Source organism: Galeopterus variegatus, unplaced genomic scaffold (genome assembly GCF_000696425.1).
Source record: "Galeopterus variegatus unplaced genomic scaffold, G_variegatus-3.0.2 Scaffold1167, whole genome shotgun sequence".
Lineage (NCBI taxonomy): Eukaryota > Metazoa > Chordata > Mammalia > Dermoptera > Cynocephalidae > Galeopterus > Galeopterus variegatus.
In genome coordinates this window covers 256,899-273,912 of record NW_007727278.1, presented here as the reverse complement: position 1 = coordinate 273,912, position 17,014 = coordinate 256,899, and the positions used below count along the sequence as shown (strand labels likewise).

General features: G+C 50.9%; 1 protein-coding gene across 1 annotated transcript in view; it reads left to right on the top strand.

Annotated features, from left to right (window-relative positions):
• Positions 1 to 17,014, top strand: part of LOXL2 (lysyl oxidase-like 2) — a 67,884-nt gene that overhangs the window by 9,004 nt on the left and 41,866 nt on the right. The window contains 1 exon segment of the mRNA XM_008575276.1: positions 12,418 to 12,629. Coding sequence (XP_008573498.1) covers positions 12,418 to 12,629 — 212 coding nt within the window.

Here is a 17,014-nt window from a genome sequence, read left to right as displayed (position 1 = left end):
TCACTCAAACAATGCAGACTCTGGGCCCTCACCCCTGATCTGCTGAATCAGAGTCTCCCACTCTGGGGTCAGGTTATTATTATTACTATTATTGTTACTTTAAGCTCCTGCAGATGATTCTGATGTTGCCAGACTGACCAAATCATCATTTAGAAATGGCCAAACAGACTTGTGACCCTTCTTCTACATTTATGCCTAATTTCAGATGTAGTTTTTCATCATGCTCTTTGCCCAAGCAACTGGATTCACAGACACTATTATTGCACTGCTCTTACATGCACAGTATGTGGGGCTTAGGACAGGAAGACTCAGCAACTGAGAGTCCCATCCTCAAGGAACATGTTGGATATCCCCTCCAAGGGGCTGTGGGATCCGCCATGAATCCAGGCCAAGGAGCCTTCACGGTGCTTTGGCCTCCAGCTGACCCCAGCACTAGTGCTGACTAAAAGTGACTTAAAATTGACCTATTTGGGCACCAGTGGATGTCCTCCCCGGATTGTGGTCTCTAGGTTTTCCTCTCATGACTCACACTCTCCGACTCTTTCCTCACGTGTTCCTAGAGCACACCAAATATGCTAGGAACCCATCCAAGCCTGTATTATAATGGATTTCATGCAAAGGATTTCCAGCCTTCTCTCAGCTGTCACGATGTGACTACTGCTGCTGCTATTTTATTTGAGATAACTAGAGAGATTGTTCTAGAGTAGATGTACTTCATTTATTGTCCCAGTTACTGATGACAACTTTGATTTAGCATGAAGTTTATGATTGGGAAGATGGGCTTGTTTAGCCCAGTTTCACAAATCTTCCCATCTCTGCTCTGTATACTCTCATGGAATAATTAACACCCACCGACATGTGTCTCATTTCTCCAAAGAGATTGGAAGCTCCTAGAGGGCAGGGGCTGTATCTTCTTCATTGTAATACCCAGTAGATATAATTCTAGGTACCTAACGAGAACAGTATCTCTGATGCCCAAATGTTCTTCTCCCCAGAAATGCAAACCAGAGATTATTATCCTCTTAGGTAGAAAATCTCCCAGAATAAAATATTAAACCAAACAGCAATGAGAAGCACATAAAAGCAAATTATTTCTTCACAGCATTGCCCTACCTAATAAGACAATGAGCTCATTTACAGCAGCATTAATGGGCATCTGTTCAGCCTGGAGCCTCAGGATAGTCCACTTGGGGTGTCAAGAGAAGACCCAGACTTCCTGGCATGAGAAAGTCATCGATGACTTGGACAAAAGGAAAGTGGGCCAAAATATTAGCGGATTTTGGTGTCTGCCCACCAGAGCAAATGACTCTGGAGAAAGGGACTCTTGGAGTGGCATTTCATTTGATAAATGTTTATTGAATACCTACTATGTGCCAGTTCTAACGCTTAGCATTTGAAGGTGACATAAGATGGGTCAGATCAAAAGCAGGACCTTAATGGGGTAGCATAGGCATAGAAAAGACTGAAAAAATATGTTGGAGAGAAAATTTTTATTCTGGAAGGGCTGAAATTGCATGAAAGAGAGCTGAGTACCTACTTTGTTGAGTACACTTGTTGGGTGCCTGCTGCACACACGTACTGGTCTGGCCCTTTCCTTCTGCCCTTAGAACCTGCGAAGGCAAGACGTGTGCCTTGGGGAAGCTGGAGCATCCTTCCCAGACATGAAGCACAGGCCATACTGAACTTGCAGGAACCCGACAGGGCTACCTGGGGAGATGTCGGGCTTGAAGGGCCTCATGATAGCTTGCGTTTTCCCAGAAGGCCTCCCTCTTGCTGTCATTCGGATCAGACCAGTTACCACGAGCAGGGTGGAGCTGTCTTGCCCAGCCACAGACACCAAGGGAACTTTCAGTGGATGAACAGTGCCTGGGAAGGAACCTCCTCCCTTGGTATAACACTGAAAGTAGGTCACGAAAGGGCCTAGATCTCAGGATGTCTGAGGAGAATCTTTATGAGTCACCAGAAGATTCCTGCACTCAGGGCTTCATGGTCAAAGCTCATGCTTACTGGCAGCATTGGCCTGATGGGTAGGGATCCACCTAAACCACCTACAGGGATGTTTGTGGGATGCTGAGAAGTTTCTCCAGAATACCTCATGCAATGGCCTGTGTCCGTAGCTGAAGTCATGGAATCATTCCTCTTGGCTAAAGAAATGCCCCCTATTAAATGTTTGTGGACAAGAGGAAGAGCCATAGCTTTGGTGGACTCACAGTTAGGTGGAGTCATAGAGTACTGACTAATGACACCCAAGAAGTGTTGACTAATCCGGGTCAACACTGATCAGTGGATGGTCTCTAGTGGTGTGCCCAGGACTCTGCTCCTGCCTATCCATAACATATCAGGAACTTGCATGAAGTCGAAAATGTGTACTGATAAAATTTACAGGAAATGCAAAACTAGGAGGAATTGCTGGAATATAAAATTATGGAGTGAAGATTCAGAAAAACTACATTAATTTGAAACAATAGACTCAAACTGCAATGTATTAGGGTTGAATATAAGGGTCAATATGAAGGTTTAGTTGATTGACTACAGACTCAGTGTAAGCCAAGGGTATAATATGGCAGGTGAAAAAGTGAATACAAAGTGCAATACTGGTAGAAGAATCCTTTCCCTAAACTCTTTGTTTTTTAGTCCAACAACTGAGTGTGTGGTTCAGTTCTGGGTCCATCTCTTAACCAGGTCACCCAGAGCAGGGGCCAGCAGGATGGAGACAAGTTTAGAGATCATATCACATAAGGAACTAGAGATTATTTTCAAGAAAAGAGATATGGGGGAAACCTGTACTGACAGATATTTGAAGTGCTACCATGGAGAAGAATATCTATATTTTATTCCAATGCCCAGAGGTAATATGGAGGAGAAGGTAATGGGAGGCAGATTTCAGCTCAGTGGATGCCCCACAGTGGATTGGTTTAGCCTAGTCAGTGGTAAGCTCCTTGTCCAGGCATGAACCGATGACCTCCTTCCAGGAACACTGTGGTCAGATGCCTGCAGGGGGAAGGAAGCAGGATCAGTGATTGCCACATTCTGAGGTCCCTTGTTATTTAGCATCTATGAAAATGCACCCATCCACATTGGGGGTGTCCACTGGCTGGCTACTGCCAGCATTCACACACGTGTGTGTGTATGTCTCACACACACACACACACACACACAAGATGTCAACTAGTATGTGTGTTGTGCTCTGGCTCTCTCTCTCTGCCTCTTCTCCGGCCCCCTCACGACCTTTCCCTTAAAACCAGGTGCAGTCTTTATGCCCTGCTCTTCCACATCAAAGAGAGTTAAAGCCCTCCCTTGACTTCCTCCAGTTTAGGGTCTGTAAATTCAAAAGTGGCCAAGAGCAAAGTGTGGTCAAAACTGAGTGTCAGTGAAGGCTTGCTCCATGTCTGTGATCCCAGCTGTGAGCCACTGGGCTGATGAAAGTGATGGAGACATCCCCGTCTCCTCCCAGCACTATCCTGCAGGGGCGTAGGCTGTGCTCTTTAACATTCACCCTCATTGACTCCTGGTGGTCAGGGACAGATCACAGACCATTACAGATGACCCTCACAGACGTCTGCCAGTTCCAGAGTGCACCAGAATTCCCCAAGCAGAGAGTGGAAGAAAACTGTGCATCAGTCTAGACCAAGTTCATCCTACTCTGGAATGCCAGAGGCATGAGTCATTAAGCCCTGGAGCCTGGCTGATGGAATTTCACTTAATGAGCTAACCCTGCTTCCCTGAACTCCTTCTACAGCTGCTTGGGGAATCCTTCGGGGCTCCTTGACACTTTGTAAAGTCCCCTCTGGAGGAGGAGAAAATTGCACCTTCTTCATAAATGAAGGGAGAGTTTACAGGTTTGAACCCTAAGCTACCTATTGACCAGCGGCCAGAACACTGGCAAGTGTTGAGCAGGTTGAATTCAATGCCTTCCAGCTCTGATGCTCTGTAATCCACAGTGGCAATGGTTTCCCCATCAGAATGACACAGCATGCTCTCATCGTTTACAAGGTAATTTTAAACTTTTTGTAGGGGGAAGAAAAATCTGATGATTTCTACAAAAGTGCTTTGTAGACTATAAGGCACTGCAGTAGGTTAGCCCTGGTACTGATTCTCCAACCTTGGTTTGTTTCATCCAGGAAATTAACTAGGCAGGGTCTCAGCGCTCCCCTTTTGGAGTACAGGCTGTACCAGCATATTTTGCTGTGTATTCTCAGTTTTACACCCCAGGGTTGAAGGCAGGACCTCCAGTCCCAGTCTCCACTGGACACAATTGCAGCTCTGTGCCCTGATGAACCTGACATCCTTGTGTCTCTGGACACCGCACTGTAAAACAAAAGTTTGGCTGGATATAAAGAAAATGAGTCTTAGGTTAATTCTCAAAACTTTCTTAAAAGGGAGTAAGCAGGAGCAAATAGTGAAATCTGAAATATCATTGGTTCCACTTGAACAGATCATTTTCAAACGCAGAAAACAGCCCCAACTAAACCTTCCAGGATTTCAGAGGCTCTTAAATCGTGAGTCTTCATTTCCTGTCTGTGGCGGGCACACAAGTTGGAAAAAGCATTAGATAAGCAGAGATGACAGATCCAGATGCCCTTCTGAGCAAACCTCTGTTTCCTGGCGGGTTTGCACGTTGCTATGTCATGTGCTTATAGAAAGTTTCGCGGTGGGGGCGGCGGGTTGTTAGATCAGGGAACGTTCGGGTCTCTTCCCTCTCCTTCACCTCAACACCCCATTTCCTCCCCTACCCCTTTTAAAAAGGCTTCTTTGCAAAAAGCAATTAGGTTACCAGAACTGATCAGAAATTCCCAGGCTGTGAAATTAAGGCGTTGCCTTTGCCCTGCGTGACCTCTGAGCCTCAGTTTCTCCTTTGTGACAGTAGGCAGCCCAGGAGGTCTTGATGGGCCACTGGAGGGATGGTGAGGACAGAGCCGGGAGAAGCCCACTCATTTCCACCAGAAGGGAGAATCTGGTACTCTAGCTCTGCTCTCTCACATTCTTTTGGAAGGACACTGAGACCTGAAAAAGCCCTTTCTTCTCCTCTTCACCACAGGGACTGAGGCCGTTGTGAATTTTTAAAATTCCAGGAGTTCAGGTTTTTATTAGTCACAGTCAGTTGCCAAACGTTTCACCATTGCACTCCCAGCAGCCTTATTTGTCCATTTCTGGGGGGTCCCCACCAACCCCTACCAGAGAGAAGATATGACAGAGAAATAGTTCTAAGGTGACCTATTTTCCCACCTAAAAATAGGTCACAGCGTCTGAAAAGCAAAAGTGTGGTTATGCGGATAACAGAACAAAATACTAGAAACCGTGCAAATCTGGGAACTTGGCTCCTGGCCAGCGTGTTGCATATGGACCCCTTTGAAAAGTATAAATAGCATTATAATTATTTGTGAGGTAAAATCAGCAAATAAGTAACATTATTCTTATTTGTTACGTTACATAAATTAATAAGAAGCATCGTCATTCGTTTTAGATGAAATAAATGAATGAACAGTACGTGCTCAAACTTTGAACAGTGTGGACTGGACTGTGTTTGGAGAAGAGAGATCAGTAGGAAAGTTGCTGGGTGACGGAGGTGGGGCTTGAGCTGAGACTCCCTGCCCTGGTTGGGCCCATCTGTTCTGTAGGGCCCTCTGGTGACATGACCAGGGTGGGGCTGGTAGTGTCTAGTCTGGCTCTGCAGTGGGCCCGAGTGGTCCATTTGAGTCACCTCAGACATGCTGGGTGGTTAATACCAAGGAAGCCCCCACCCCGTCCCCATGAGGCTGTCACTAAGGATCTGTTCGTTCATTCACTGGAAATGAGTGCTAGACCCTATGGTAGACTTGAGGGTAAAGGGATCGGTGAAATGGACAGGCTTATCCTCCTGGAGCTTCCCACCTAGCAGTGGAGAAAGACAATTTCACAAATCCTTACTTTAATAAATCATTACCATGGCTATGGTGCTAGGAGGAGAATCACCAGATCCACCACCAGGGTGTGTTGGAGGAAGGTCTGGCCTGGCCCAAGACTTGCGTGGTCTGTGGCAGTGCACCAGCCAAGGCTGGAGGAACTGCTGGGTCAGAGGGGCTGGTTGCTGGAGCAGGTGTCCCGTGGATTCCTGATGACAACAGGGCTTGCCCACTCTCCAAAGAAGCAGCCTCTTCTACCTACCCAAGTGCTTCCAGGTTGGAAAATGAAAGAGCATTCGGTTTTCCAGCAGCATTGCAAAGCTCTTGATGTATGGCAGGAGGGCCCAGACAGACAGTGGCTTTTTCCTCTGGTGGCATCAACATGACCTCAGCTCTCTATGCCCCCCCATCCTTGACCCACTCTGTCCCCTCTGGTCTCCATCATGCAGAGCTGACAGAAATTGCTGAAACGCCCTGCCTCTCTCTCTTTCTTCCATCTGACCCAGTTGGAAGTCACAGGCTAGAGAATGTTACTGACGGCTTCTCAAACTATGAATTCCTGACTTGATCATCAAAAGGGGATAATTACAGCGTAGCCAGACTCTTCTAATAGGAGGGCATTTCAAAAAGTTCATAGAAAACTCGAATTAAAAAAGAATATGAATCTTTCCATGAAGTTTTTGAAGTTCCCTAATACAACGTGCTTCATACTGTTTACGGATCATACTCACTTAGCAAAGCTTTCTAAACATGAGCTGAGCATCAGGTCTGCTCTTATTTCAGTTTAGAAACTATTTATTGGCATCAGATCTCGAGGAAAAAGGGGGATATGAAATAGCTCAGGTGATGAGAGGATCCCAGGACGAAGTGCGACGTGCATGTCTATGCATAAATCACACAGTGGTGCTTACGTTGAGAGGGGAGGCAAGGACTGCCTCGCTGTTTATTTTGCAGTCAACAAAGAATAAAGGGAGTCTTTTTAAAATTTTTGACTTAGGAGCCCAACATTTCTAGCTAAGCTGAAATCCTGTTGTTGGATTTTTTAAAAATTATTATTAGCTCCTTCCAAAAATGTCTGAGGCCTCACTGTGTGTCTGGCAGTAGAAGCTGTAGGTGATACAAAAATGAAGGTGACAAAGTTTTGCCCTTGGGGGGGATTCATAGTCCTACCGGGTGGTAAAAACCCGTGGAAGGATAAATAGCAGAACAAGAAGTCACTATGAGCCAAGGTGTAGATGTGTGACTAAGAAAGCAAATGCTCAAGGAATAAAAAGAAATCGAATCTATGTGGATGAGATATTGGCAGTGGGGGAGGGGGCTTTGTGAGGAAGGTGGTGCCGTCTCTTACCCCCAGGTTAGGAACCTCATGACAGCGAGGAACTTGCCTATCTGGTTGACCTGCGTATTCAGGGTCTCAAACAGTGCCTGGGACACAGTAGCACTCGACAAATATTTTCGAACGAGTGAATGAATAAATGAATGAATGATTAACATTCTCTCTGAGGGTTGGCAGGATTCTAATAGGTAAGGAGAAGGGAAGAGAGAATTATAAGGTGTGACCCGAGCCTAAGGCGTTGGGGAGCCTCAAGAATGTCTGAGCAAGATATGGACCCACCATGGTCACAGTAGCTGGACCTGTCTATGGACTGGATTGGAGATGAGACCAGAGCTGAGCGGACAGCACAGGGCCTAAGGAAGATGACAGAATCAGGATGCCCTTTCTGTCCTTCCACTATCCTTATGGAACACCTGACTGGAAGACAGCAGTGTCATGGAAAATGTCTGGAAGTGCAGAGCAGTCATCATGGGGGCTGGATGGGCTGGAAGCGTGGGGAAGAGAGTTTGATGCAGGCCTGCTGGCTGGAAGGGAACAGTGGCTGGAAGGGGACAGTGGCTGGAAGGGCACAGCCTCACTCAATGACTCAGTGGAAAGAGGAAGAACGGGGACGTCGTGGAGGTGCTTGGTTTGAGATGCTGAGCAGAGGAACATGAGTCTGCATCTGGAAGGCTTTAAAAAAACAACAGCTGAATAAAGAAAGCTGAAGACTTTGAGAACGAGACACAAGAACTCGTTGGCTGTAGAGGGCGGGGGGTGCTGCAGGGCAGAGGCTGTGAGAACTAATGGTCACACGATCTAGGGGGGATGTTGGCAGAATGGTACTTCTCCCCAGCATGATCCTCCCACCCCAACACCACCCCAAAAGTGCCTTCTTGGGTGGGAAGGCCTGTGCTGGTCTTAAACTATGACTTCTGGAACAGAGGGAAGGAGAAAGAAAACAGGGCTGAGACCCAGTCTTGCAAACGTGCCTCGCAGCAGGCCGTGTGCCTGATGCTGAGTTTTCAGACCAAATGCAAAGTGGATTCTTGCAGGCTCGCTTGCTTTCTTGCTTCTTGTGTCTTTCCCTGATGCAATCTCCAGCTAGACTTTCAAAATGGGTGACTTTTCCTCATTGGCCACAGTCCCAGACTGTCAGATTCTGGAATTTGCAAGTCGTTGACAGATGCTGCAAATATTAAATGTCTTTCGGCCCAAGCCCGGAAGCCTGAGCCCTAGCACTACTTGCCAGCCTTTCTTCCCAGCAACTCAGCGGCTGAAGCATGCAAGCCCCTTGCCTTGCTGGGCCTCAGTGTTCCCTCCTGGAGGTGGGTGACAGGTCCTCAGGCCCCCTGAGGGATGTGATGAGTTCTGGCGAGGACAAGCCCAGGAGTTTCTGTGAATCCCTTCTCGGGAAACCTTTGGCAGCCTGGGTGCACTATTGTCTCTGAAAAGAGGAACTGTGTTCAGGTTTTAGTTCGAATTTTATTTTATTTTTTATCTTTATTTTTTGGTGGCTGGCCAGTACAGGGATCCAAACCGGTGATCTTGGGTTTATAAGGCTTTACTCTGAATTCTAAAATGTGCCAGATGCTTGACCAGCTTCTGGGCTATTGCTAGTTTAATTTTAAAGTAACAAGTCTGGAGAGTCCTTTGTTAAAAAAGAAAAATGTGTGTGTATATTAATGTTTCAAACCTCTTCCCTTTTGGGACTAAACTTCTGGAGAAAAAAATCCTAACACTTGTGGTTATGGAAGAGATTCCACAGCAGTGAAGTAAGGGGAGGCTGTGTGAGCACGCCTGTGTTTTCTAAGAGGTCTCCGAGGAGCCGGTTAGCTAGCACGAGGGCTGAGTGTGTGCCACGGGGTTTCCCTGCCGCCTCCCGCTGGCCTGAGGACAGAGCCACTGGGAGCACGGGTCTCCCCTCACGTACACAATGTGGCCTGATTCACAGTTCCTTGGGTGAGGCATGGGACTGTGCACAGCACCAGGCAAAGGTGGGAGCCCAGGCTGTGCCCCATGTGGGTCACTCTCAATACCAGGCAATGTACAGAACGTGTGCTTGGGGGCTAGGGAGGCTCAGAGACCAGTGGCCGCTATGAGCCTAGACTAGTGACCAGGGATCACTAGAGCCTACAGTATGACTTAGAGTCGAACCTGACTCTCGTCTTTGTTTACCTACTTGTTGGCCACATTGAACTTGGATAAGTTGCAAGATTGCCAAGTTTTCTTAAGTTTTCACCTATAAATGGATAGACCACCTGGAAGGTTGTCCTGGGGGCTGAGTGAGGGAGTGGGTGTGAAGTTCTGTGCACAGGCGTGCATTAGTGGGTAGTGGGTAAGGGATGGCCATTGGAGTCATTGTTCAAAGAAGAGACAGGACTGTGGTTGAGGTGTGGGGAGGAAGCCTAGCAAGGCCCATGTTGAGCAGAGACTGTATTTTATTGAATGAATGAGTAAGTGAATGAACGAGGTGGACTTGAGTTTTACAGAGTGGGCAGGATTTGGTTCCATGGAGGAAGAAGAGGAGAACACGTTCCATTTTGAGGAAGCAGGCGTAGCCTCTACTACTTTCCTGGGTGTTGGAGGCTACAAGTCCCTTTCAGTCTTTCCTCCACCACACAGACGCACACACTGTCACACACTCCACACATACAGAGACCCACATGATGTAGACACACACCATCATGCACACATGCACAGACATGTGCATAGAGACCCACACGACACACAGGCACACACACACAGCCCTGCCTTGCACATGTCACACGAACACAGACACGTGTTCCCAGAGACACACAGACAGATATAGGCACAGAGACTTACATGACACATGGGCACACACACAGACACACACACCAAAATACACACATACAGATGCCCAGATATGCACATACACACACACCATCAAAAACACACACACAGACACATAGACCATCATGCGCGCACCAACGTGCACACACACAGACACAGAGACATACATACCACCAGGCAGACACCGCCATGCAAATATACAGACACACAAAGACACACACACATATCATCGCACACTTACACACAGACACATAGACCATCATGCACACACCACCATGCACACACACACACACACACACACACACACACACGTAGTGGGTTGGTGAAAGATCGAGGACACAACAGCTGGTTCTAGCCCTTTCTCTCCTCCAGGCCTCCTCGCCTGCACCCTGGAGCCCACCTGGCTCCCCCACCTGTCATGTTTCTGCCAAGAGGCCCTGTCCTGCATCAAGGCAGGAGCAGTGCCAAGCTCCTCTGGCAGCTGAGGGCATGTGTGCTGGCCTCAGGCCCTGTGGCCAGCATGGCCCTTCCATGGGGGTCTGCTGAGCTCCCCCAGCTGGTTCTGCCTCCTCCTGCTGTGGCAGCCAGTGCTGAAGGTCACATGCCCCCTCAGCAAGCCTGCCGTGCTACCTCACAGCAGGCAAAAGGATCTGTGTCTTGAGTAAGGTCAGCCCAGCCTGCCCACCCTGCTACTCAGTAACTTTCCTTCTGGGCATTACGCATTACACACTGGAATTCCAGCTTGGCCTCCTGAGGTGGGGAGAGGCAGAAGGGAGCTGGCCCGTGGCTGGGTTTAGACCTCAGGACCTTTCTTGGCTTATCCCTGTCCTCGTGTCTTGGTGGCACGGGTCCTGTGGCCTCAACGAGGGCTGTAAAGAATCCAGGATCCAGGCTGGAAAACATAATCCTGCCACTGGCGGCTTTCCTTCCGCTCTGCATGGAGAGGACCAGGGCCAAATGCCATCATTCTGGGCCCACATACTTTCCACCACCTCGCAGGACTTGCAGAGCAGGGCCTGAAGCCAGGGGCGAGGAGACGTGAATCCCTGGGCACCCAAAGAATGGTTCTGTTCAACCTCGGGGCTCATTTGCATCCTGGCTGGACAGGGTTTGGGGCACTCAGGTCACTGGGCTCCTGCCTTCCAGCCCCTCCCTGGCTCAGCGCAGAGTGTGTCTCACACTGCACCTTAGGGTGGTCCTGGGGAGGAAACTGGAGCCACGGTTTTCTCATCTGTAAATGGGGATAATTGTAACCACCTCACCACAGTTCTTGAGAATCAAATGAGAGAGTGCATATAGAGCACGTAGCATGGGCTTGGCACCTGTGAGTAGTCTCACAGGTGCCAATTAGTATTGTCTGTCGTAATTCATGGTGTCTGTGGATCAGCCAAGCTGGAGACAGTGAAGGGGCAGGAGACATAGGCGGAATCTGTTGTGAAGGCCCGTGGGCAGCTCGCTACATAATGTGGGTGTTCCATAGACAAAGAGGAGCCGGGCAAGGGGCAAGGGCAGGTCTGTGTTTGGAGAGAGCTCTCTGGTGGCTGGCCCTGCTGCAGATGGATGGAGGCAGGCATTCAGGGACTGTTGCAGGAGCCGGTGGTGGGCCCACCAGAAAGAGGAGGGGCTGGACATGAGCGATTCAGGAGTGGGGCTTCCATCGTACTGGAGGACTGATGTAGCGTGCCTTGAAACAGCATATAAAGTGTCACTGTAATACTGGGGACTCCCTCCCCCCATTCTTCTCATCCACCTTGGCCTCTCGGGGCCTTCTCCTGCCAAATCCCTAGGACTCAGATGTAGGCGAGGTGCAGGGACATTCCAGCTCAGTGTCCGGGGAGCAGGAGAGCCCACGTGGCAGGGAGGCAGGCACTTTCCTCCCCCCGCCTCTCCCCTCCAACTGCTTCCACCTCCCCCTGAAGGGTCTTGACAATGAGTCCTCCCCAACCCTGATCCCAGCCTCTCTCCCTCACTGCCACAGAAAGATGGGTGGAGGGGGTGTGAGAAGGGTCTTTCCTTGCCACAGCCAAATAATTGTCCTCACTCCTACTTCTCTGGTCCCTAGGATGCCCCCACTGCTAGGCAGATGTGAGTCCCTGCACACAACGTGCTCAAGCAACACTGGGAGCCTCCACCTCCTTTCTCTCCAAGCCCTGCCCTGTGTGGGGGATTTCTGAATGGAGGAATGCCTACCCTGGGGTATGGGGTACTGCCCCCCATGCGTAGCACTTTATAACTGTGGCTTGTGCCGTGTGCTCATTGGGGAGGCCCATAGCCCTGTGCAGGGCCTGAGGGCAGAGGTGAGCAGAGGGCCTGCCTGTAGTCACCTGAGAAGGACCTGTTGCTTGGCACCTTTCTGTGGCAGACCAGGAAAGTAACCCCTCTCCTCCTGTGCCTCCTTCTTCCCAGCACCTGAATATCCAGGTGGAGGACATCCGGATCCGAGCCATCCTCTCTACCTACCGCAAGCGCACCCCAGTGACCGAGGGCTACGTGGAGGTGAAGGACGGCAAGTCCTGGAAGCAGATCTGCGACAAGCACTGGACAGCCAAGAATTCCCGTGTGGTCTGCGGCATGTTCGGCTTCCCTGGGGAGAAGACGTACAACACCAAAGTGTACAAGTAAGTGGATGGTGCCAAGCGGGTGGCTTCCTGGGCCCCTGCCCTCCCTGTTTGTCAAAAGAGTCCGCCCTGGCAGTGGGCTTCCTGCTGCCAGTCACGCTGGGCAAGCTGGTGCCCCCAGCAAGCCCGTCTGCAGGGGCTGCCATGGGCCGTCCTTACCTCTGAGGAACTCACGCTCCCGTGACCCAAAGCAAATGACGAGAGTAGAGTGACAGAAGGGTTACGTTAGAGGTCACATGCAAGGTACTCCCGGCCCAGAAAAGCCCAGCTCAGGGACTGTGGAGGCCAAACAAGGGCAATACCCAGCCAGGCAGGGCAAGGACCGCACCAATTTAAGAAGCAATTTTACTCGTCCTCAGCAAACAATCATGCTGAGAAATCTGGAAATTGCAGCAATTGTTTGGTAACCGAGAAGCTGATGCGTTTGATTCAGCCAATCCCAATTAAATCTGGCACTGCCGTTATGGTTTCCAAGGTTAATATTCTTGGGGAAAGAAGCAGATAGTGAGGGCACTTAGAATAATTTGACCCAGGGGGCGTCCAGTGAAGGTTTTCGGCACCCGGACGGCTGGCAGTTCAGGCATCCTTGGTTGGTGATGGGCTCTTCCTGTCTCCTTAATAATAGTAAGAATACTAGCTTCTATTTACTGCGTGCCTGCCATGGGCCAGGCATTGTTCTTGGTCATTTAATCCTCATAATCACTAGGAAATAGAGGTCTATGAGTAACCTAGAGAAAGGTGATATAATTGGTAAGTGGCGGATCCAGGCCTCAAACACGGTGTCCAGCTACAAGGTCTACGCCCCAGAGTGTAGACTCACAACACTGCCTCTTTCCTTTTAAATAAGAGGAAGAGGAGAAGTAGTTTCAAAGTCAGGAGGCCTGGGTTCAAGCCAGCTTTGCCTCCAGTCCCTGGGGTGCAGAGCAGGCCATGTGCCTCCCGGGTCCTGGCCCTGTCCTACCTGGCCGTGGTCTGGACGCAGCTGAGGTGGGCCGTACCTCCAGCCCAAGCCTCCAGCCCACCAGGTGGGTGAGTTAGTGCTTCTGCAGAGCTGCCCAGCTGGGTGGGCTCACAGTGCCCCTGGGGGTGATCACGATGGTGAATCCCACCCTTCCAGCCCTCAGACATGGCCAGACCATCCTGTTGGCAGAGGGGTCCTGAGTACATTGGGGATGTCCCACCAGCTGACCATCTCCTTCCCTGGTAACACCTTCTCAGCTTTTCCTACCAATTGGACCAAGAAAAACAAGCCCCCTCCCCTGACAGGCTTCCTGCCCGCTGGCCCCACCAGAGCCCCCAGCCTGGCCACAGGACTTGCTCCAATGGTGTTGATTGCAGGACCCCACCTGTGGCCTGTCTGGAGTCCTGCTGCTTTTGAGGGGTGATCTCGGGCGGGTTTTGGCAGCTGGGTCCCAGACCATCTTCTCACATGCTGGATTTGAAACCCCCTCCCTATGCTTCCCGCCCCCTCATCTGTGGTTTTGTCTTTTCAAGTGGAGGATGGGGAGGAAAAGGCATCAAGGGTTGGAAGACGTCCGAGGTGGGCGGTGTTCTCTGTGCGATGGGAGATGATTAAGAAGCTCTGGGAATCAGCTCCCACTGCAGACCTCTAGCTGGAGATGTGGCGCCATCTGCCCAGCATCGAGCCAGAGGGTGGGAGCTAGACCTTCTCGGCTTGTCTCCGTCATTTTGTGTTAGTCCCTGGGTCTCAGTTCACACTTGTGCCTATGTGTACCCCAAAGAGAAGGTGCAGAGAAGAGTTCCTGTGTCTCAGTGGTGCTACCAGGGCTGAGATGGCAGCAGGCCAGAGGGAGGTGTTAGCACAGAGCCGGGACTCCCAGGGTTCGGAGGTCTCTGGCCCATGCCCTCAGTCTGCACAGGAGGAGACTGAGGCCTAAAGGGCAGAGGACTCGGGCCACACGGCCCCTTTCTGCAGAGCCCACAGGACAGCCGGGGCTGTTCCAGGGAGAGCCCCTGCCGCTGTCCCCACTTTCAGGCCTGCTCAGCTCCAATCCTCCCAGGAGGCAGGGCCAGCTGAGCAGCACTGGCCTGTCCGAGGGCTGGGGCAGGGCTGCGCTGGGGCCGGGGGCATTCATGGGCTCTGCTCAGAAGATGAGGACCACAGGGGTCTGGAAGCCAAACTGAGGCTGACACACTGCCTGGTCCTGGAGCAAGTAGCTTCCACTGGCACCTTGCCCCCTGTCCCCTTCACTCCTCCAGCCAGCCTTGAGGTCTCCCACTCTAGGAAGAATGCTGTTTGCAAAGTAATTCTTGGTCTGGGGTGGGGTTAGTAATGTCCATGTATCCACCCAGCCAGAGAAATTCACCCCCGAGGTCCCTCCACCTGGGACCTCCTCACTGTCCTGGGGCTGGCTGGCTCCCTCTGCTAACCCACTGGTGGCTGCTCAGAGGCCTCCCAGTTACCCAGTGGCCGGTGACTGTAGCTCTTCCTCAGAGCCTCTGTTCCCTGACCCCCAGTCACCTATGCGCCCCTGAGGCCTCTGCATCCACAGGCTCCCCCGAGAGTGCAGTCAGGACCTCCTCACCAAGGGCTGCTCCCAGCTTGGAGCTGACTTCTGCAGGGGCTGCAGAGTGCAGCGTGAACTCTGAAGCAAATGAAATTTAAGCTGCAGAGTCCCATCCCCAGGCCCAGGAGCATTTTGTCATCATCTTTTCTTTTTTTCCTTAAAGCAGGAGCCCAATATTGACATTGCTTTGTTGATATGAGCTCACTAAGCAGAAATTCTGCGTTTAATGCCGCACTCAGGGAGTTAGGAAGGGCTCTAACAGTGGTTGATTGGTTGGCTACAACTCGGACCGGCACAAGCAAGCTGGATGTGCCCTTCAGAGGAAGGCAGTCAGAGGCTTAGGGAGAATGAAATGTTAGGGTGGGTTTGTCATTTAAGACCACTCACCTACACTGGCAGTGGGGTGGGGGGTCCAGAAGACACACCTTTCCCCATGACTCTGAGGAATAAATTCGTGACCGGAGCCCCGGCATCCCTGCCGAGCTCTGTGATTGCTCTTCTCTGTGGGCCAGACCTCCCAGTGGGAGCTGCAGCCACTGAACTGGGAAACCTAACGCAATGGGAGTAATCCAGGAGTGGCAGGGGCCACGGGGGGGCCTCCCCAGCTGAAGGAAAGAGGGGCGTGGTCACCATGATGGACGCAGAGACAAAGCCACAGTCAGAATGGTCTGACTCATGCACTCAGTATCGATGGCCAGTTGGTGATGACATTCCCAGAAGTGAAACGGATGGGAAGCCTACCAAGTTCTTACTTGAGCTGTATAACCAGAGAAGGTCTAAGTCGAGTGAACAAAAGTCTAATGTGGAATCATGAAAACAGAGTCACGGCCCCTCAATCAATTCTCAGACTTGAACCAGAATGAAGGGGAGGCTGGGTGCCTTGGAGGAAGAACCCCAGCACACTACAGAAAATTAACACAGCTAACCTTTCCCCCATCCTTCCCCGAAGGGATGTATGGTCTTTTACCAGGGCGACTGTGCATTGGGGAAAAGAAAATAATCAGACTTTTAGGGAATACTGGACACTGGTTCTGAACTGACACTAATTCCAGGAGACCCCAAACATCACTGTGGCCCTCCAGTCACAGTGGGAGCCATAGAGTTCAAGTGATCAATGGAGTTTCATCTCACAGTGGGACCAGAGGGGCCCTGGATCCATCCTGTGGTGATTTCCCCAGTTTTGGAATGCATAGTTAAAATAGACATGCTCAGCAATTGGCAAAATCCCCACACAATCTGGCTTCACACTGGGCTGGGGAGAGCCAGTAGGACTTCCCATATTTAGTCCACTCAGCCCAGCTCAGTAATCTTCCTTCTACCCAGCACGGACCTAGATGGCCCTTTAGCAAGCAGGCTTCTTTCTCACTGCCCCTAACTCTAAGTTGTCATCCAATCTCTGGCCTGGAGTGAGTTGTCCACCCACGCTCCCCTGCAACTCCTGTCTGGACCTCTGGGGTGTCTACGGTGGATTGTGTTGGGGTGGGGGAGGGTGGGCCACAGCCTGGTGGAAGGTTGGGTGGGTGGCTCATTCCTGGGAGCTGACGTAAGAGGGCAGCCGCTGCCTGGGAGGACAGGAGGTCTTACAGCTCTGCGTTTGCTCTCTGTTAAGAACTCAGCATATCCGTTCCTGGAGAGGGTGGTGTTTATTGGCAGCTGGAGGCAAAAGGGTTTTGCTGAGCCAAGGGAGGTGTGCCCCGCCACATGGGGGGGGGACGTGTGGATGGTGGGGGTGCTGTAGGTTTTCCAGTGCAGGGGCCTTGCAGGAAGTGGGGAGGAGCAGGCAGTGGTTCTTGGACTTATTCATGTCCACCCGTGTAGTTCTCTGCTCTGGGCCATCGCTGTGCTGAGCATGCACCC